We start from the raw sequence: 23609 nt of genomic DNA, 5'->3' as shown, positions 1-23609 counted from the left end.
GTTCCAATTCCATAGCAGCGCACGTCTTCTGGCAACAACCCCTTCCGGATACAAAACGCTTGTGTGTGTTCTAATCATGGGAGATTCGGTAACAAACAACGAAGAAGACTATTTTTGTACAAATGAGGATTCACAACCTTATCTTTTTTAATCTAAATTTATGCACGATGAACTGCTGCTTCTTCGAGCACGAAGAAGAGGGTGAAACGTTAGAGCAGACAGAAGCCGAGAGCGTGAGGGTAAAGTGAATCAAAGCTGCAAAATGTGGAATTTGAAGCCAAGCTATTTCGACAAAAATGGATTGCATAACTGGAAAAAAGGATCCCTGGCCAGCTGGACCAAACAGACAACTGTCCATCAAGTGAGTCACACTTTATATTGATCATGATACATGCAGCACGTCATACGTGTATCATGACAGACATCCTACGCTGTCTGGCTCACTGTGTACTGTACAACTGTATACGGAAAATGACATGTAGGCTAATACTTTACAGATAGATTACAGATGATTGTTATTTTTATTCCACTCAAAATGTCTTATCACATTGTGTTGTGCATTACAAACTCGAAAGCGTTTTGTGCTGACGTAGAAGCTAGCTTATCTCTTGCCACAGTTAGCTTGTACGGAAAATACTGTAGCACGCTAATGTGTTAGTATGCTAGAAAATGAGTTCCTCTGTGTTCGCTCTTGCAATAACAATGTCGCTACAGTCTGGTTATTTTACAGGTTAAGGAACATAAATGAAGTAGCGTTGACGGTTCTTGAATGCATTTTTAAAGTGATTTAGTGGTAGAATTGATTGCTCCATTAGCTGCATTGCTGGCCACCAAGAACATATTAGAAAGAAAAAAAACAAAAAACGTTTGTTTTCCTGTCTCTCACAATGATTGTGAACGATTCAAAATTCCCAAAAAAGTGCAGTTCCCCTTTAAGAAAAATACGATTATTAGTAAATACTAAAAACAAAATTATGGATAAAAGTACACAGATAAGCTATGTAGCAGGTAAAATACACATCAGTAAAGATAAAACACAAATTGTAGGAATTTGTTAACAAATTCAGTGGTTTCACTTACATCAGTTGGCGCTAATTGGGCGTTTTTTACTCCGCTATTATTTGGCCTGAAGCCTACATGTGTGCAGCAGGGGAGCTGGTTAACTATATTACAAGAGTAGTGCATGTGTGTTTGCGACAATGGCAATGTGTTGGTTAAGCACCGTCAGTGAGTGAGTGTGCGAGGAAAGAGAGAAAATGGTCGCGTGTGCACTGTGCACTGCGCAAGAGTGTGAACGAGTCCGGTTTTGTCCTGCAAAACTAATAATAAAGCGAGTGTCACAAATCCGCAACATCTTTTTTCTGATCTGAACTTGAAACTTTGCAGACCCATTGCAGGTTAAAGTGAAGGTTTTACCCTCGACAAAAAAATCATCCCTGAAGGGAATGTCTCCCCAGTGCTTCTCAACTACGGTCTGCAAGGTGAGCTGAAACACAGGAAAGGTGTAACAACTACATTATTACCTGTCACTCTTTTTAACTCCTTGTGCAGATCTGAATGCTTATTATCTAAATGTTTACCTAAGTTTGAAGCAAAGGTGGTAATACTAATCGCCACGTTTGGCAAGCCATGTAAATGGGTTATACTTGTATAGCACTTTTCTACCTTCAAGGTACTCAAAGCGCTTTGACAATATTCAACATTCACCCATTCACACATACACATTCACACACGGATGGCGGGAGCTGCCATGTTTTAAAGCAGCACTTGCAGCATGGCGCCTCCGAGTTTAAAGTGTCACCTTTATCGTTAGTTTTAAAGCCCAAATACAATTCTACTGGTAAGTACAATTGCTGTCACCTGGACAATGATAAGTGAAGTGAAGTGAAGTGAATTATATTTATATAGCGCTTTTCTCTAGTGACTCAAAGCGCTTTACATAGTGAAACCCAAAATCTAAGCTACATTTAAACAAGTGTGGGTGGCACTGGGAGCAGGTGGGTAAAGTGTCTTGCCCAAGGACACAACGGCAGTGACTAGGATGGCGGAAGCGGGAATCGAACCCGGAACCCTCAAGTTGCTGGCACGGTCACTCTACCAACCGAACTATGCCGCCCCATAAGACATTCTGGAGGAAAGTTCTGTGGTCAGATGAAACAAAAATTTAGCTCTTTGGCCACAAAACCCAGCAATATGTTTGGAGGATAAAAAGAGAGGCCTTTAATCCCAGGAACACCAATCCTACCCTCAAGCATGGTGGTGGTAGTACTATGCTCTGTGCCTGTTTTACTGCCAATGGAACTGGTGCTTTCCGGAGAGTAAATGGGACAATGAAAAAGGAGGATTACCTCCAAATTTTTCAGTACAACTTAAAATCATCAGCCCGGAGTTTGGGTCTTGGGCGCAATTGGGTGTTCCAACAGGACAATGACGCCAAACACAAGTCAAAAGTGGTAAAGGAATGGCCAATTCGGGCTAGAATTAAGGTTTTAGAATGGCCTTCCCAAAGTCCTAGCTTAAACGTGTGGACAATGCTGAAGAAACAAGTCCCTGTCAGAAAACCAACAAATTTAGCTGAACTGCATCAATTTTGTCAAGAGGAGTGGTCAAAAATTCAACCAGAAGGTTGCCAGAAGCTTGTGTCTTATTGCAGTGAAACTTGCAAAGGGACATGTAACCAAATATTAACATTGCTGTATGCATACCTTTAACCCAGCAGATTTGGTCACATTTTCAGTAGACCCATAATAAATTTGTAAAAGAACCAAACTTCATGAATGTTTTCTGTGACGAACAAGTATGTGCTCCAATCACTCTATCGAAAAAAAAAAAAAAAAAGAGTTGTAGAAATCATTGGAAACTCAAGACAGCCATGACATTATGTTCTTTACAAGTGTGAACTTTTGATCGCGACTGTAAATCAACTCAAAATCCGTATTTTGGAGCAACATTGACGGACTCTGGTATTTGGCTTCTAGGTGGGCTACGTGACCCGACAAACAATTCCCGTCGAGACGTGCTGTCGTCGGGCTGCTTGCCTTTACGCAACCTTACAGTTTGTGGAAGACGTGGCAGAACTTTCAGCAGAGTACTGCATTGCTGGAGAGAGGAAGCCTGTAGATTGCTGCCCAGCAAGTGTGGGCGCCTTTTTAATGATGCATCCACAAAACGCATGCAGAAGGATGCTAGAAAATGTCCAATGCGTTGCAGCAGTCTGCCTTAATGCATTGTTGCAGCTCGATGATTTTTGTGCATATCATGCAACGCACGTTTGCGAGACGAGCGGGTGATGTGCATGTGCCTCACAATACCAAGGTCCTGGGTTCGATCCTTGGGTTTGGGGTCTTTCTGCATGTTCTCCCCGTGACTGCGTGGGTTCCCTCCAGGTACTCCGGCTTCCTCCCACCTCCAAAGACATGCACCTAGGGATAGGTTGATTGGCAACACTGAATTGGCCCTAGTGTGTGAATGCGAATGTTGTCTGTGTATCTGTGTTGGCCCTGCGATGAGGTGGCGACTTGTACAGGGTGCAGCTGTAATAGGCTTCAGCACCCGAGAGGGACAAGCGGTAGAAGATGGATGGATTTTCGCGATCGACTGGTCGATCGTGATTGATGGGTGCAGCCTATATAAAGTGCTCGGCTGAAAGTAAAAGGGGGCACTGCGTATTCTTTTGCAGAGTCCACGATAATTGCATGCGCTTCATGCTAAAAAAATGGGCCAAAAGTCTGAGACTGAAAAAAATATGTCTTTGAATTTTTAAAGAAAGATGTGAAACTGAAAAAAAAAAAAAAAAAAAAGTAAAAAATCAGCTTTTAATCTGAATAAAACAGAAGCTCAAATATCAAAATATTTGAAAGCAAAAAAATTTTTGGGATGTCCGATAATGGCTTTTTGCCGATATCCGATATTCCGATATTGTCCAACTCTTTAATTACCGATACCGATATCAACCGATATATACAGTCGTGGAATTAATACATTATTATGCCTAATTAGGACAACCAGGTATGGTGAAGGTAAGGTACTTTTAAAAAAATTAATAAAATAAAATAAGATAAATAAATTAAAAACATTTTCTTGAATAAAAAAGAAAGTAAAACAATATAAAACCATCCATTTACTACCGCTTATTCCCTTTGGGGTCGTGGGGGGCGCTGGAGCCTATCTCAGCTACAATCGGGCGGAAGGCGGGGTACACCCTGGACAAGTCGCCACCTCATCGCAGGGCCAACACAGATAGACAGACAACATTCACACTCACATTCACACACTAGGGCCAATTTAGTGTTGCCAATCAACTTATCCCCAGGTGCATGTCTTTGGAGGTGGGAGGAAGCCGGAGTACCCGGAGGGAACCCACGCAGTCACGGGGAGAACATGCAAACTCCACTCAGAAAGATCCCGAGCCCGGGATTGAACCCAAGACTACTCAGGACCTTCGTATTGTGAGGCAGATGCACTACATTGAAACTAGTACTTAATGAAAATGAGTAAAATTAACTGTTAAAGGTTAGTACTATTAGTGGACCAGCAGCACATACAATCATGTGTGCTTACGGATTGTATCCCTTGCAGACTGTATTGATATATATTGACATATAATGTAGGAACCACAATATTAATAACAGAAAGAAACAACCCTTTTGTGTGAATGAGTGTGAATGAGTATAAATGGGGGAGGGAGGTTTTTTGGGTTGGTGCACTAATTGTAAGTGTATCTTGTGTTTTGTATGTTGATTAAACCCCCAAAAAAACAAAAAACGATACCGATAATAAAAAAAACGATACAGATAATTTCCAATATTACATTTTAACGCATTTATCGGCCGATAATATCGGCAGGCCGATAAACAACAACACTAAATTAAAGTGTACTTTTTGTACAGAACGCCACTACAATAGTTGAAAACAAATAAAGTGCAGTTTTGTGCATGATGTCACAAGTGTCAAATAAAAATGAGCAGCATAATAATAAATCAAATAGTGTATGTCCTTCGCTATGTGGTAGGTTCCTGCGGACGTTATCTCCTTCTGTTGTGACTATTATTTTCATACGGTGTTGATGTGGAAATGGTTGCTTCGGCATTTTGTAGGTGTGGCATCGGCCGGAGATGTTGACATGCGGAGTTTCAAGCACTCTTCATTCTCTACCGGGTGACTTTTCAAATGATGCTACAAATTAGCAGTGGTGCTACTTTTTGGAGCAACGCTTTTGCCGCATACTTTACATACTACATATATCTGTTCGACATATTTCCGCTTGAAGCCAAACCACCGGCAGACAATGGACCCCCTGCTGTTTTTCCTGGGAATAAATGATTCCTTTATTTGCTACCACAGCTAATGTTAGGGGAAACTTAGTCCATCTGTTCATCCCGTAGAGAAGACTTTAAGAGCTGAAGAAGCTGAACTGAAATGCCATTTATCAATCTTTTATAATCAATAGGATTCATGTCAATAATATATTTTTCAACAGATTATTATGTTTGAATGAAAGTCCATTTCTGTCAAAAAAATAGAAAAAGAGGATATATTAGTTTTCTTTTTAAATGTTCTTGTAGTCAGACTATATTTTCAGTATATTAAAATGAATTTTTACGTGATATTGGATAGGCTCCAGCACCCCCCTCGAAAGGGACAAGGGGTAGAAAACGGATGGATGGATGTTTCGACTGTCATTTGCAGTCTTCTTCAGAAGGGTCACCTGACCACTGTGACGTGTTGCTTATTAGCTCCTCCCCCATTGACCGTGGCGGTGGAGTAGTCTGCCTGGTTGTCCAGGTCTATAAAAAGAGCTGATAGATAACACATCACAGCAGTCAGGTGTCCCTTCTGAAGAAGACTGCAGATGACAGTCCAAACAGGTCAGGTAAAGATTCCCTCTAATATACTGAAAATATTGTCTGACTAGCAACTTCAGCAATATTCAGCAACATCCATTTAACATTTTATAGTTGCATGCTGGATGACTTAAGGGGCTGATTAAAAATAATTTGATCGTGCGTTTGGTGTCTGCTGGCCTTTGTTTAATTACATACTGTACATTTTTTTCATTTCCATTCGTTATATATTATAATATCTCCTACATGAAAAAAAACTTCTTGTAGTATGCATGTTTTGCGTCTTGAGCACAATTAAGTGCAGCCTCTCTCCCAAGAACGCACCTTAGGCGCTGTAAAAAAAAGAAAGAAAAAAAGTGGGTTGCGCTGTATACGCACTTTGGACTGTGTCTAAAATGCAGTCTCAGAAGGTCACACAAAATACACAATGTTATAGATTGCACACAGTTTAGCCTGTGGTATTTTGATCCTAGTAAATCAGGCCTTGTATGTGAAAGCTTCTCAACATTCAGACAATCATTATTGAAGTTAAGAAATACTAGGCTGACCATATTCTGAAATCCCCAAAAGAGGACACATATATGTGTGCCAAGGCGGGCAGCACGCCAAGGCCGGGACTAGGTGAAAATTTGCCAATGATACTCGAACTTGCTTTATAAATAATATATTTATTTAAATTAAACATTGTTTCTCCTCTTTTGACAGCAGTGTTAGCGCTATGAATTTTCAAAATGGGGTCCCAGGGACCCCATCAAGTCATAACAATGGGGTCCCACAGTAAATTTTTGGGGTCACACTTTTTTTAAGCGTTTTGAAGACAAATAATACATGTATGCATTATCCTGTTATATCTCACATTCTATATTGTGTTATGGAAAAAGGTTGTCATAAATGTTACTTAATTCATTAAAAAAATAATAAAAAAGAAAAAAAATTGTATGCATATGTAAATGTATTAAGTTATAAACATTCATTCACTTTCTTCTTTCCTTCATGGATCTAAACTTTACCACTGCTGGTATTTTTTTCCTATATCTGTATTTAATAACTTGTAGGTGTATTTATTTCAGTATAAAAGTGTAAAAAGTGTTTTGCTTCGGTCATACATAAATTATTTAGTAAACACTTAAATCTCTAGAGTCTACATCAACTTCAGATCATCAACTTCCCTCATTTGAAAATGTTTTTTTGGTTTTTTTTAAATGTTTTTTCTTTGTTTGTTTTCTGCCATTTTTTGTCAAAGAAAACTATGTTTTTTTATGGCAAACACACAAAATTTGCAAAGTCTTCCACCAAAAATATTTTTCAAAGTGTAATATTTGATGTGAAGCAATCGGAGCCTTGGATAGGTCAATAATTCACAATAACATTCTGATTCAATATTATGTTTTGAGCAATGACAGCTTTGAAGAAAAAAAAACATTAGCTGCGGGCCACACTTTTGACACCCCTGCTATAGATAATAAAACATTAAATCGAATAAGTCTATGGATAAAAAGCAGAGCGTTTATCAAAACGCACAGTCAGCATCTCTGCTTCAGTAAACAATGACGGTGATGACCTTACTGTTAGCGATGCGAGCGACACTTGCTAACCGGTCAGCCATTTCTCCAAGAGACACCTTTTGAACACTCCTCGCACATTAACACTTCAAAAGGCACACATTTGCCCCGTTTGTTGACCTGCAAAGTATATTTCAAGTATGTTTCTGGGGTGGAGGAGTCTGGTTGGGTGGTGGTTAGCTTGAGGCTAACAGCTAACCTGACTCCATCCTCGAACGATGTGGATCCAACGGGATATAAAAGTGAAGTTTCCATGGACTCACAAAAACTAAAACAACTCATTTACTGGAGTTAAAAGGGTTGACTTTACACTCACCTTCGTGTTGACCATGAAGTCTTTATTTTGACAGCCCTTCAAGGTAAACTTGTCTGAGAGCAAACTGAGGCAGTATTTGTCATTGATAAAACTTTCGGCGAATCAAAATTTATGACCAATAAAAACGCAATAAACAGGGACGGAAATTTGACCGGGCAAATATAAACAAAAGAAAACACTGGCGGACAGTGATAATCGATACAATAATACAAACAAGCAAACCGGGCGGTAGGTAAAAAAAAATAAAAAATCCGCGTCCGGGTGACACGCGGGCTTCAGGAATTGCACGTCCTTTCTGATTTCAATGCGTAAAAAGACACACAAAGTGCGGTAACTCCAACACTGGTTGACAGTACAACAATACAAATCACACTTATATTCTGTAACATTCACAGTTTTAGAAAAAGTGCAGAGGTAGAAATATTCAAAATAACCTCTTGTATATAATGTAAACATAAATAATGTCTCAAAACAGGTTAATTACATTTACACAAAAACAGCAGACGAGCTCTCGCCCTGCACAGCTGTTTTGTGCTTTGTCTGTCAACATGGGCTTGTAGATCGTTTATTTGCCACAGATGCATACAGTACATTCCTGCTTGGCACACAGTGCATTCTGCTTCCCATGTGTCACTGCCAGTACGAAAACATGGATACTTTTTCCGCAAATCATCCGTGAAGTTGCATTTACGTTTCGGCATCTCTTGTGTCCTGTCTGTCTCTCGACTCTCACGCTCTCTGTCTCGGCTCCTCCTTTAGAATGCTGCTGCTTGCGCGCGCCTCCACAATTTGTTTTGTTTTTAACCCGTTCTTAAAACTGAACGTACATTGAAAATACACGCAACCCTAACTCAAAAGAGGACGTATGGTCAGTCTAGAAATACAGCATGTTGAACTGTGTGATTTCTGACTTGATTAAGGGGAACGTCTCTGAAAAGAGGACCCATAGAAAAATTATATTAAAACTCAGTAGACTCAGATAGGACAAGTGGTAGAAAATGGATGGATGGATGGATGGCAGTAGACTCAAGCAAACCTAGAATTTCTGGTGATGTAAGAACTTCAAGTACCATAAATTCCGGACTATAAGCCAGTACTTTTTTCTTATGCTTTGAACCCTGCGGCTTATAAAACTGTGCGACTTATTTATGGATTTTTCTTTGCTGACGGCCATAAAGCAAATAGTTTTCTAAAACACAGGCAAAGGCACCTACATTGGTGTGTTATTGTTTGTGCTATGGCGCCATGTTTTTGACGAGTTTCCTCACTGCAGGTGCAGCTGGGTGAATGCCTACAAGTGTTTTTTGCAGTTTAAAGCTTTGAACTGGAAATAAAAGTGCCTTTCTGTCTTCTACTAATCGTCCATTAGTTATTATTGAGTCTGTTTAGCTGATTGGAGAGCAAGCTTCCGTTGGTGGGTCCATGAAGAGGAATTCTGTTTTGTTTGATCAGCCGTCTTACTGCTGTGTTACAGACATCGTTTCGAAACAATTAAGGTATGTAAATAAACATTTATAAAATCTTTCTGTGTAAATAACTAATTTCACAACGTATATATCTGGGGCTTATAGTTCGGTGCGGCTTATATATGAAAACATTTTTTTCCCTCAAATTTAGTGGATGTGGCTTATATACCAGTGCTACCTATAGTCTGGAAAATACGGTATGTAAGGATTCTGACGCACATTCCTACATATAAAGTTTACGTATCTCAGTTTTATGTATCACACCTGGCTCTGGTGCTCCAGCTTCTGTGCTTCCAAATCTTTGGTCAGCCCAGAGAGCTGTTTGAGTGCCTCCTGTAACGCGCAGTCATTTGGGGAACTCTCCATCAGGATCTGGCTCTTTCTTTTCAGCATCTTCTGTTCAACAACCATCTGAAGAAGGACAATATGTGGAAGAGCATCAGAAAAAAAGTAGTAGGAAAACACAAATGGAACATTCCACCAAATCACTGTCATTTGCGCCCCCAGCAAATAAAATGTACAAATGCAAGAACAAATTAACTTTAATTGTCTTTTTTTATGAAAAAGTTTCCTGACGCATATTGTGATTAAATATTTAAAGAATACAATTTAAAAGATTTGTTTACGCTACCTTAAATACTGGAAATATATAATTTACTGTTTGTTCCTGCTTCCTTACATAAGACTTTGTCTTGAACAAAATCATTTAAATGCTTTCGAAATTTTATATTTTCGATATATTAGTGTTACTTTTTATCCCAACTATACTTTTTTTTATTATTTATTTTAAACCCTTAAAACTCAATTTTGTTACCCATTCACTTTCGATACGATTACGCGCCTTGAATATGCTCTAGTCCTGACTCAAAATTATGGACGGTTTAACATTACTTTGGGTACACAGACATACGTAGCACATGCATCGTCCGTCAGTCAAAGACATCTGTGTGCAACATCCATCCATCCATTTTCTACCGCTTGTGTCTCTGGGAAACAACAATTTCTTAGTTTCTGTTGTTACACGACAGAAAAGCAGCCCGTAGAAGACACCTACAAAAGTCTGATCTTCAAGGTAAATACTGAACAATATTACATTATTTACTGAAACTACTGTATTTGTTTGTACCACCTTCTATTGTATTGTTTTTTTAAACAACATTCACCATCTAAAAGTTAGTTTTTATTTCTAAATGTGTGTTACATGTTGAGCAGCACGGTGGAACAGGGGTTAGTGTTCTCCCCGTGAGTGTGCGGGTTTCCTCCGGGTACTCCGGCTTTCTCCCACCTCCAAAGACATGCACCTGGGGATAAGTTGATCGGCAACACTAAATTGGCCCTAGTGTGTGAATGTGAGTGTGAATGTTGTCTGTCTATCTGTGTTGGCCCTGTGATAGGGTAGCGACTTGTCCAGGGTGCACCCTGCCTTCCGCCCGATTGTAGCTGAGATAGCCTACAACGACCCCCCGCAACCCCAAAAGGGACAAGCGGTAGAAAATGGATGGATGGATGGATGTTGCAGCACAGTGGAACAAAGGGTTAGTGTTCTCCCCGTGAGTGTGCGGGTTCCCTCCGGGTACTCCGGCTTTCTCCCACCTCCAAAGACCTGGGGACATACTTGCCAACCCTCCCGAATTTTCCGGGAGACTACCGAATTTCAGTGCCTCTCCCAAAAATCTTCCGGGACAACCATTCTCCCGAATTTCTCCCGATTTCCAGCCGGACAACAATATTGGGGGCGTGCCTTAAGGGCACTGCCTCCTCTCTCACCTGAAAAGGAGACTATTATATATGCCCCCGTTATCCATAGGTTTATCTATAACCCATAAAGTAGACAGGCACGGAGCGTGTGTGTATTCCAGCCGCCACGTAAATACACTGACACACAACATCCGGATTCCCATCATGAATTGCTTCAAAACTACGGCAAGTAGTAATGTCCAAAAACATAACAGAGACTAAGCAGAAGAACGAAGAAGAGACAGTCATGGCGACAACGAGTAAGAAGAAGAAGTACACTTGCAAGTTCCAAAATGATTGGAAACAAGAATATCAGTTAATTCAGGACAGCTCGAAGGGGAAGGGTTATTGCCTGCAAATTTTGTAGATCGGACTTCTCCATTGAACTCGGTGGCCGAATGGATATAGTCACTCATGAACGGTCAGAGAAGCACAAGGCGGCGGCAACGCAGCACCGGTCACAGCCCAGTATCATGGACCACCTTGCTAAATGGAGACCCGGGGGTGTAACATATGCCGAGACAAAGATGACTATGCTGATAGCTGCAAGCAACATCCCGTTCTCATTTGCGGATGTTTTCAACAAATCCGTGAAGGATATGTTCCCGGATTCAGAGATCGCTCGCCAGTACTCAAATGGCAGAACAAAGGCTACCACCTTGACCCGCCCCCCGCCCCCAATCTCCTGGATTCGGAGGTCTCAAGGTTGGCAAGTATGTCTGGGGATAGGTTGATTGGCAACACTAAATTGGCCCTTGTGTGTGAATGTGAGTGGGAATGTTGTCTGTCTTTCTGCGTTGGCCCTGCGAGGAGGTGGCAACTTGTCCAGGATGTACCCCGCCTTCCGCCCGAATGCAGCTGGGCTAAGCTCCAGCACCCCCGCAACCCTGAGCGGGACAAGCGGTAAAAAATGGATGGATGGATGTTACATAATTGGTTGTGTTTTAAAAGGCCAAGCACAGATTAGATTGATTTTCATTATTTTAATGGTCGATGTTGATTTGAAATACAAGTCATAGAACCAAGCTGAGGTACTGCTGTACTTTTTTTTTGTTGAATCATATGTTTGCATGCATTAAATGTGCTTAATATCTACATGCTATATTTCATGTATTGAATTAATCTGTTAAAAAATCCTGGTACTTTCAGTCCTGTTACTCAAATGAGTCATATTAATCTAAGGAACCTTATACAAAAATATAATTAGGTTGTTTGAGATGAACCAAAACACATTTTAAGTAGTTCAATAAGTGAATTTTAAGATTTAGAGTTGGAAAAAGACATACAGTAAATGACAATGATTGGGTGGAATTTCACACATACGTAGCAATGTATATATATCATTCAAGAGAAAATTAACTCACTGCTCTGGCAAAGTTCTCTGCTTTATCTCTCAAGTCCTGCTGAAGAGTCAACGTGTCTTGAATGGTTTTATATTCCTCTAAAGCAAACGCAGACACTGGACAAGAAATTGACATATTTCACCTACTACAGTTAAGTTGTAAACTCATTTTCAAGCATTGCAGTTCCAGCTGCCCTCAAGATGTCGCAAACAACTGTGAAACCAAATAAATGTACTGTATAATTGTCTCATCATACTATTACACAATTGCCCCTTCTTTGGATTATTAACATATTGTAACTGATGGAAAACATGCTTTGCATTTAGAAGTCTAGATGCCAAGTAGATATCAAAGTCCAGCTATTGTAAAATTAATCTAAAAATGGTGATATAATTGTTTTTTCCAACCAACAAATAACATTGAGTTAGGAAAATGTGCAACTGCATGTGCTCCAATTTTTTGTTTGCCAATATATTAGAAACATACAGTAATGAAGTGCCTCTCATTGACACACGATTACAGGTTTTCGTGGGCCACATAAACAGATCAGACCCCCGGGCCTTGAGTTTGACACAAAGACCTATTCTCACCATTAACTAATGTTATAAATTAATGTTCTAACCTCTGTTGTATTTTCCCAGCAGCTTTTTTTGCTGTACCGTCTCAGCAACTAAAGCATTATTCTCATGTTTCTCCTTCATAAGCTGTAAAAACAAAAGACAGAGAAGAGTTGTGATTTAGAGTAAACAAGGTAGTGCAAAACTGAAGAACCTGGACATCAGAACTAAAAACAATATAGAGCTCCTATTGTATAAAATACATTGGACCAGTGTATGGAAGACCATGTTGGAAGATCCTTGCTTTGACATTTTAACCTCCTAAAGGCCACCATCCACTAGGGTTGTCCCGATACCAACAATTTAGTACCGGTACCGGTACCAAAATGTATATCGATACTTTTCGATACCTTTCCATATAAAGGGAAGTACAATAAATTTCAATATTGGCTTTATTTTAACAAAAAAATCTTACACTACATTAAACACTCACAGTCAAAGAACAATTTTACAGGATTTAATATAAATTAAAAGGCATTGATATGGCATCGACCCTGAAGGGAAGGTCTTCCCTGTGCTCCTCGACTACAGACTTCCCCAGACCGAACAGCGGGACAGGTGTAACAATTACATTATTATTTTTAGAACTCCTTGTGCAGATCTGAATGCTTATTATTTAAATGTGTACCTAAGTTTGAAGTAAAGGTGGTAATACTAATCGAGAGTATCGTATGTGTGTGTGTGCCTCTTTAAGAATGGCAGTATGTGGGGTGAGTGACGTGAGTAAGTGAGTGGCCAAGTTAGGAGAGATAGCGCTAGCATGTGCAGGAGTGTTAATAGCATGGTGGATGTCCGGTTGTGCCTTGTGGAAATTATAAATAAAGTGACCAAGTTGTAACTAATCGACGGCCTTGTCATTCCGGCCTAAGAGCGGAGCATTGTGAAGTGAAAGGTGTTACCCCGGGAAATACATCGGTCCTGGAGGGAACGTCTCCTCTGTGCTCCTCGACCACGGTCTGGAAGCCGTCAAGCAGGAAAGGTGTAAAACAGTACTTGCAACGCAGTGCCTCCCTGTTCAAAGCGTCACCTTTATTGTTAGTTTTGAAGCCCAAATACCGCCATATTGCGTTTCACGCACCCACTTTATTAACCAATAGAATTGACGTTTTTTGCCATTTTCCTCTCTTTTTCAAGATGTTATTACTTGTATGCACTTTGTGTGTACGTTTTGACACACTCAACATCATGCGCCTCGGATCTGTAGTCACCGCCGCAAAGCGGCACTCAGATGAAAGAACGGTCCCGGTACTTTTCAAAGGTGGTATAGTATCGATTTCAATTGATTAATACCGCAATACTTTATTAGTACCGGTATACTGTACAACCTTAGTAGACACTTGTTTTCTAAGAAATACAGCCAACACAATTTGTCCACTGCAGAGGATGCTGCTTCCTAAGATAAGAATGATAGTTAACGGAGACCTCTAACCCCCTGGTCCTTAGCCTTCGGTAAATGTGGACCCAGAATTATTTAGTTGAATAAACCTAATGTTCACTAAATTTTGTGCGGCTGTTCAGCTTTGTACAAGTAAACCCGCAATAACATTGCTTGTATCTGACATTGTATCACAAAGTTTAGATGCAACAAATGCAACCTTTAAATAATTCATATTTGTTTTTTGATGACACTGGCCCGATTGAGACACCCCTAACAATACCAAGAGTAATAATTAAATATTTCAATTCAATTTCAATGTATTTATTTTGGAACATGCTAAAACTTCACAAGCACAATTAGTACTAACTTCCTGTTTGGTTTCCTCCAGTTGTTTTCTCAGTGTTGTAATATCATCGCACATTTCATTTTTCGTTGTCAGCTTCTTCTGCAGCGCACTTTGCAGCTCTGCAACACAACAATACAAAATTATCTTGATATCTGTACGCCCCATACTGTCAAAGTGTCTGTTTTGAACGCACGTTTGCCAAAACTTTTCCTTTGTTTTCATATGCCCTCCTATTTTATAATAAGGCCAAACATTGTGCGCAACAAAACTTGTCTGTTTTCTCACAAATCATTCTGTGGAATGGAGTGCAAGAGTTGGGACGCTATTAGGAATAAATACCGAATTCAGTGCTTTTTAGATACCGACTAAAATCTGTTGATATCTCCGGGCTCCGATTCACATAAAATTAAATGGTACCATATTTTGATACCTTTGTTGCACATGATGTCACGTCACTTCAACTGCGCGACTGACCGACACTGACGAAGGGCTGCTCAAAACAGTTGCATGCCCCGAGTACCATCAAGACCCAGGAGAGGCACCTTGCTAACGCGGCCACACAATCAGTTTAATGAACAAACATTTGCATAAAGCAAACACATTTTCCAGTCCCATGTTGATAGTATTAAAAACCTGAAAATTATCATTCTAAGGTACACTTATTAAAAATAAAAAACTTCTATCAGGGATCAGGTACAATTAATGACAAGTTAACTATGAACAACATGTGATTAATTGCAATTAAATATTTGAATCGATTGACACCCTAACTTAACTTATGTACTAACTTTGTAGGACTCAACAAAAGACAAGACTGGCCCATTCAACCTAATGGCAAAGACTACTTCCTAACCACGGAAAATGGTACTCAGAAGTGTAAAAAAAACTAAATATGAAAACTGGACAGCACAGTTATTATTGTGAGATCACTGTTAAATGTTATATAAAATATATATATATAGTGTAATTAAACAAATTAACATTTAGTACCATATAAACACACATACAAATACAATTGAGTACTGGTATCTAGGGCTGGGCGATATATCGATACACTCGATATATCGCGGATTTGTCTCTGTGCGATATAGAAAATGACTATATTGTGATATTCGAGTATACGTTCTCACGCAGTTGCTTTTAGCTGCGGGCATTACACTACATGCGTTTCCTACTCTTTCTTGTCTCTCCTTCTCACAGAGACTTAAAACAAGCGCACCTTCTTACATACGTCACGTGTGCAACGACATGGTAACGTTAGCTGTAATGCTAACAGTGCGGTGCGGGTGGTAATACAAGAGAAAGAAGGTGCGAATCTGGTAACAAATGAATGAAGAATTAATTCCCAAGAAAAACAGCACTGGGTCCATCGTCTGGCGGTGGTATGGCTTCAAGCGGGTAGATGTCGAACAATTATGCGGCAAAAGCGTTGCTACAAAAAGTAGCACCACTGCTAATGTAGCATCATTTGAAAAGTCACCCGCTAGAGAATGAGGAGTGCTTGAAGCGCCGCATGTCAACATTTCCGTTTGGTGCCACACCAACAAAATGGCAAAGCAACCATTTCCATATCAACACCGTATGAAAAAAATAGTCAACAACAGAAGGAGATAACGTCCGCAGGAACCTACCACCTAGCGAAGGACATATACTATTTGATATGCAGCTCATTTTTATGTGACACTTATTGAAATATCTTGTGTGACATCATGCACAAAAGTGCACTTTATTTGTTTTAAACTATTGTAGTGGCGTTCTGTACAAAAAGTGCATTTTGATTTTGTGTTGTTTTGATATGTCATCTTAGTGACATCCTGCACAAAAGTGCACTCATAGCCTGTTTTAAAATGTCTGACAATCTTGCACTTTCTGTTTTGGAAATTACATGAATGTTTGTGCCACTGCTTAATAACTGTTTAATAAATACAGTTTTGGTCAATTGACTTAGTTGTGATTTCCCTCTCTGCATGAAAGTTTAAAATTAGCATACATTAATGAAGTATGAACAAGATTGTTTTAATGTAGACACATAGAATCATCATACTGCTGTGATTATATGCATCAAGTGTCGGGCTGCAACAACTAATCGATTAAATCGATTAAAATCGATTATAAAAATAGTTGGCGATTAATTTAGTCATCGATTCGTTGGATCTATGCTATGCGCATGCGCACAGGCTACTTTTTTTTATAATTTTTTTTTTATAAACCTTTATCTATAAACTGCAACATTTACAAACAGCTGAGAAACAATAATCAAAATAAGTATGGTGCCAGTATGCTGTTTTTTCTAAATAAAATACTGGAAAGGATAGAAATGTAGTTTGTCTCTTTTATCCGATTATTAATCGATTAATCAAAGTAATAATCGACAGATTAATCGATTATCAAATTAATTGTTAGTTGCAGCCCTAATCAAGTGTTCATTCTCGGCTAAGGCAAAATATAGAGATATATATCGTGTATCGTGACATGGCCTAAAAATATTGAGATATTAATAAAAGGCCATATCGCCCAGCCCTACTGGTATCTATTCCTAGGTACCAGGAATTGGTACCGTATCAGTTTAAATGTGAAAGGTACCCATCCCTAACCCCTACTATAGACAGAATCGGCAAGGGGGAGCCTTTAGTCATCTTTATTTTTTTTGTTTATATTTATTTGTTTGTAAAATACACACAGAATGATGAACATCTATCAAGTTCTATCAAACACTGTTGGGATGTGAAAGGTATCGTGGTACTTTCTGAGTAGTTCTTTCTTGAATTCAATAATGTTTCTCACTTTTTTTTTATCAAAGTGTTTGCACTCACAACTTTCTTTGGTCCTATGGTGGATTATGTTGTGTACGCACACAACACTGGTGAATTATTTGTTTGAACACTACATTCCACTGATTTATTCATCAGCGAAGTTTAGCCGCACAATAACGGAAACAATGTACGAAAAATGGGGCAACATTTTGGTCAAAACCTGAATCATCTAAAAAGTGGGGCATATGAATGTAGCGGCTGTGATCTTCCCTTAATGCAACTGCTTTGAGAGAGGTAAGTGTGTTAACCACTATGCTAAAACTCTGAACTGCTAACTCAGCGGCTCGCACACTCTTTGAAGTTGTCAGGGAGTAAGAACTGTAGCACTGTGGGGTGCATATTTACATTGTTCAACTGTTAAAACACCAACATACCTTTGTTAATATTACGATTATTATAGTGTACAGTGAAACACATGAAATGTTGGGACATAATGCACCTGAGATTTTGGTCTGGCACTCGGCTGATTGGCAGTCCTGGCTGGTAGCACCTAGATATTCATCTTCCTCCTCCTCCACCTCCTCATCCTCAAGGTTGATCTCCGTGATGGTCTGTGTGCTGACTTGAGACAGCAGCACCATGCTCTTCCTCTTCAGGGAGTGGTTCTGTCGATTCAGCTGCAGTAAAGAGACATACAAATTCATCATTACTATAATTGTCAAATGATTGCACGTCTTTGATGAAGTAGAATCATGATTCTTCATAAAGACATCAAAAATATGTATGAAGTAAACAGAAGGTGCAGTGTGTCCACAAGATTTACACAAACACGATTCAAGGATCACACAAATTCAATCAATCTCTGCGGCCTCGCAACTTTGTCCAATGCCAATTTCCTTGAACATTTTGGCCACTCAGTGTCATTTTCACCAATAAATTTGTCCTTGAGGTGGCGTTCAAACTTGTGTGTTTATTGTGTAGATTCTCAAACTGTAGTAGGTGTACCACTCGTGAAAGTCGTGTATAAAGAGAGTATTGCCAACAAAACAACAGGCGCCATGACTGTTACCAAGGACGTGTGCGGTTGCTCCCGGATGCATGCAAATGCTGTCGTTTTGACGTTAGTTTTTCTGACGAAAATATTACGTCTATACAGTGTATATAGTTCTCAACATACTCCAGCTCATAAACCTACAATAAAACATGCTTTTGTTTTGTAAAATTATAATTTTGCGGCCGTTTTTAATGCACTCTTCTGCTACATTCCTGCAGTGTTTCGTGACCAGTAGGCGATGGCGCCATAAACGTAAATGGTAAACGGGTTATACTTGTATAGCGCTTTTCTACCTTCAAGGTACTCAAAGCGCTTTGACACTATTTCCACATTCACACACTGATGGCGGGAGCTGCCATGCAAGGCTCTAACCATGACCAATCAGGAGCAAGGGTGAAGTGTCTTGCTCAAGGACACAACGGACATGACTAGGATGGCGGAAGCCGGGGATCGAAACAGGAACCCTTAAGTTGCTGGAACGGCCGCTCTAGTAACCGAGCAATGCTCCCCCCCCTGAAAAATATACAAAGAACGTCCAAAAAAAACAAACATATTACCCTAATTTTGCCAAATTTTTCATTTGTTTTGGACCAACAAAATTGTGTGAAGTATGTCAACTGTGTTAGCTGCCTCCAATTTATTTGTAATCACTGTATGTATCACTTTTATGTATTATGATAACTGATCCTCTGCGATGAGGTAGCGACTTCCGGCTGAATGCAGCTGAGATAGGCTCCAGCAACCCCTAGTAGAACATGGATAACTGATGAATAACTTTCTTTTTTGTAACATGCAAAGTGAATAAATGTCATTTTGTACTTATTTCCCCACATTTCTGCACAGTAACTCACATATGGTGATACTGGCGAGCAGAAGAGAATATAGAGTAAATTTTGTTCCAGCACATATTTTGCTTTTTTAATTATTGACTAATTTCTTGCAAACTTTTTGGCTCAGGGGCCACATTGGCTTTTGAAATTTGACAGATGGGCCGAGTTAGCACATTATGCATTTCAAAGCATATCATATCTGTTGGAACTAAGAGTAGGCTTCTCAAACTTGCAGGCCGTAGTTTGTCCACCCCTGTTCTAGACTGATGCTTAGTGTGCTGTTTTTGTTTTTTACTTGCTTTCTGTGACTATAAAATTAGTTTGACTTGCATTCCGCCTGCTATCTCTGCATCCTTGGGGCCATGCTGCTGGATGACCTCATCAGGGGGTTACTGTCGGGCTTGCTATTGACAGTTTGGTCATGTTTGGGTTTTCCTGTGTTTTGGTGTTTTGTTTTTTTTTTGGTTTTTTTTGTCCTGTCCAGCTTCTCAGGCAAATCATATAGTTTATGTAGATGCCCATGTCGGCTGTTCAGATTTACTTTACAAAAGAGAAGTGTAGGATACTTCTCTTGTTGCCTTATTTGTATTTGACTTTATTAAATGTATTTATATTATCATTTAGTGCAGCCGGGCCGGAGCAGGAGGGGATAGAAAGAGAAAAAAAAGAAGACAGAGGGGGAAATTGTGGGGACAAGAGGGGGATTAGACAGAGAGACAAAAACAACAACAGCAAACAACAACAACAACAACAATAGAGCAACATCAGCAAATACGACATCTACAAATATGATGGTAAAAGTAATAGCAAATAAGCAGTTAGCGAAAAATAAAAAATAATACAGAAATGACAATGAGCATTATTACACTACAAATGGATCAATACAAATACCAATAGAAATAGCGCTATTGATAATGAACAATACCAATAATTTACCTTTATTATCAACAATACAGTTGTTTAAATGCAACAATACATATACGTAATGATAACTTGAGATACGAAAGAATGCAGAAAAATGGAGGGGGAGAAAGAGAAGCAACCTACATTAACCTTGTAGATTGTTATAGTCACAATAGGTTAAGCTTTGTCAGTGTGCCATGTGTTACACCCAGTTTACCCTAGGGCAACAACGTTAATATATGTTTGATGAAACGTGATTATGTGCATGAGTGTAAGTATGCATATGTACTTGTATATGTACAGAATGTGTATATGTGTTTGTACAATGAATGTATATGTACAGAATGTGTATATGTGTTTGTACAGTGAATGTATATGTACAGTATGTGTATGTGTATGTTTGTATATTGAATGTGCGTGTGGATGTACGAACTTTAGGTAGGTAAATATGTACTGTATTTGTGTATGTATGTGGGAGCGTAGGTACCTATGTACGTATGTGAGCATATGTGAATTTGCATGTACAATACATTCGACTCCCAGAGTGCGTGGGAGCCAGAGCACGGCCCCATCACCCCCGAGAGCCCAACCCACAAACAGTAGGCGTGGTGCCCAGGGAACCAGGGACCACCGCCCCCACGCAGCCAAGCCGGCCAGCGACAGGAACCCCAGAGCCCGGCCCACCGTACCGCCCACAAGGGCCAGCAGCAGGCCGCAGACAGACGCACCCGGCAGAGGACAGGGCACGAAAAAAGCAGGGGACAGCCAGAACCCAAGCCAGCGAGAGACCACACCCAAAACGGGCAGAAAGGCGAGACGCCCCGCCCGAGGGACCCAGAGACTCCCCGCAACCGGACGGGAAGACCGCCCCCGCCCCACCGGCAACCGGGCCCCCACCCCCGGAGAGCGCGGCGAGGCCAGCCCCCGGCCACCCCACCCAAATCGGCCGCCGCAGGACCACCCAGGCACAGGGCCACGGGAACCACCCACCCCACCTGCAGGGACCCCAACGATGGAGATGGAACAACCAGCAACCGCCCCGCCGAGCCCCCCCTCTGAGGGAGGGGAAAAATTTAAAAATAATATTAATAAAATATATTAAAAAATAAATAAATAAATAAAAATAATTAAAAGAAGATCACAGACATGCTGACAAACAAGGTCACTACCCCAGCAACTGGCCGACTCGCAGCACCTCGGAATACCTTGCAGCACCAAGCTACCACAATAGACGCAGGGACTAGGCCCAACAGGCCCCAACCAAGACGGGCACCCGGAAGGGATGGACAGCGGGACCCAGGAGCTCCAGACACGCAGTTCGGATGCAGTAGCCTGAGGCGTCGACCCCCGTCTGACAGGCAGGCTCAGAGAAATATACATACATACATACATATATACATACACATACACACATACATGTATACATACCCACACATACACATATATACATATACATACACATATACATATATATACATACATACATACACACACATATACATACATATACACAGTTCGTCAGCCCCGACAGCCATCACGCACGCGCGCTGCCACCAGTCACAACATCAGCCACACCCTTGCACCAGACCCAGCAGCCACGGGCGCCCACACCACAAACAAACGGCAGCAGAAACAGCAGCCGCAATAACCCCAGACAGCCAGCACCAGCCAATCAAATCAAAGCGATCAAAAAAAAACTGCGACCAGCAACCACACGCCACCAGGACCACGGAGACCAGCCGGCGCCAGCCCGCCAGTCAGCCCGAACGCCAACACGCAAACAAGAGACACCAACACCCCCCCCCACCAAAAGCCTCCCCACCCCAACCCAAACCCGCACAAACACACCACCGCCCAAACAACCGAGACACAGCATCCAGACCAGACACGGGGGCCGCGCCGCCACCACATCAAGTCACCAACCGAGACCCCACAGCGCAAGGTCGGGCCACACGGGCACGGACCCCACCCAACAGGAAGTGAGACCCGCGCGACGCCACACACAAATAAATAATAAGATTTAAAAAAAAATTAAAAAAAATAAGTAAATAATAAAAATAAAAATAATAAATACATTAAAAATAAAAAAATATATAACAATAATAAATGAATAAAAGCCTGGCAGGCCACCAGACCGCAGTCCCCGCCGGCCGACGAGGCAATGAGGGGTGCGCCGAACCCCAATCCCCCCATGCATGTGTACAAGGCCCCCAGAGTGTCTACTGTGTAGTTAAAATTAGGAGGTCAGCCGTTACAGCCGACCTCCAGTCCCTATTGATGTGTGTACTGTAGCGTGAGTGAGATATGTATGCTTGTGGGAACTAATAATGCGATTAAAATTGGGGGACATCAAGGTCATGGTGGGTCCCAACCAAGCCAAGCCCCCCAAATCCTAAGTGTCTAATATGCAGCTAAGATTGAGGGATGGACGAGCAGGGGACAAGACAGGAGGACTGGAGCCCCATTGGAGGCATCCTCAACCCCCCGCCATGCCTCCCCGCAGGACAATCCCCAAAGTCCTATATATGTGTGACTGTGTGTGCTATAAGTAGGAGGAGTAGAGGGCCCGGACATCCCCCCAGTCCACGCGGCCGACAACCAGGAACTACGGCCAGGAGGCCGCCACCCCCCGCCACAGCCCGTGACCCACACCAGACCACTTTAACGTGACGCCACGCGAGCCCTCCCCCCGCCAAACAAAGCCAGCCCCCCCCCACCCGCCCCAACCCAACCCTGCAGAGCCCATACCGGCAACCAAACGCAGAAAAACTGCACAGCCCCCACGCCCAATGCAAACACCGCATCCCGGCCATCCACACAGCAACGTGCCTATACGAGTCCCGGCCAGGGGAAGGAGCCCCCCAACGGGGGGAGAAGCCAATGCATCCCGTCCGCACGCCAGCCCCCAAACCAGCCGGCAAGCCAACGCCAGCCAGCCCCACAACCCCACAAGCGCACAGACACCAGCCACAGTCCCCCAACCACTCCAACCCAACACAGCGATGCCAACCGCTGGTATCACCGCAGCAACCATCACCAACACCGCCCGTCCGCAGTGCAAACACCCGTGGCCGCCGAAACCAAAACAAAGAGGCGACCGACCCCGTAAACCATAACAACGCACACCCCCGACTACCACCGAGGCCACCAACCCACCTACCCCAACTCATCCACAGCCAGGCCAATTGAGCCACCGGACATCCACACACCTACACATTCATATACACATACATACACACATATATACACACATACACATATACATACATATATGCATATACATATACATACACATACACACATATACACACGCCTGCATATACATATACACATCCACATCCACACATATATACACATTAATACACCCACACACATATACATAAGCCCACATATACACAAACACATACATACACAACACAAAAAAAAAAAAAAAAATTAAAAATAAAAAAAATTAAAAAAAA

At 41.3% G+C, this 23609-nt stretch overlaps 1 protein-coding gene across 6 annotated transcripts in view; it reads right to left on the bottom strand.

Annotated features, from left to right (window-relative positions):
- Nucleotides 1-23609, bottom strand: part of shtn1 (shootin 1) — a 177509-nt gene that overhangs the window by 86425 nt on the left and 67475 nt on the right. For all 6 annotated transcript variants that reach the window (XR_012051258.1, XM_061964012.1, XM_072916435.1 and 3 more), the window contains exons 6-10: nucleotides 17861-18038; nucleotides 14630-14727; nucleotides 12890-12971; nucleotides 12289-12383; nucleotides 9452-9598 (exon numbers count right to left, since the gene is read on the bottom strand). Coding sequence is in view for 5 of the 6 variants with exons in the window: in XM_061964012.1 (XP_061819996.1) it covers nucleotides 9452-9598; nucleotides 12289-12383; nucleotides 12890-12971; nucleotides 14630-14727; nucleotides 17861-18038 (600 nt within the window). In the remaining variant the exon portion in view is untranslated. The remainder of the gene's footprint in view (nucleotides 1-9451; nucleotides 9599-12288; nucleotides 12384-12889; nucleotides 12972-14629; nucleotides 14728-17860; nucleotides 18039-23609) is intronic.

This window comes from Nerophis lumbriciformis, linkage group LG02, assembly GCF_033978685.3.
Source record: "Nerophis lumbriciformis linkage group LG02, RoL_Nlum_v2.1, whole genome shotgun sequence".
Lineage (NCBI taxonomy): Eukaryota > Metazoa > Chordata > Actinopteri > Syngnathiformes > Syngnathidae > Nerophis > Nerophis lumbriciformis.
This window is presented reverse-complemented; position numbering and strand designations above follow the sequence as displayed.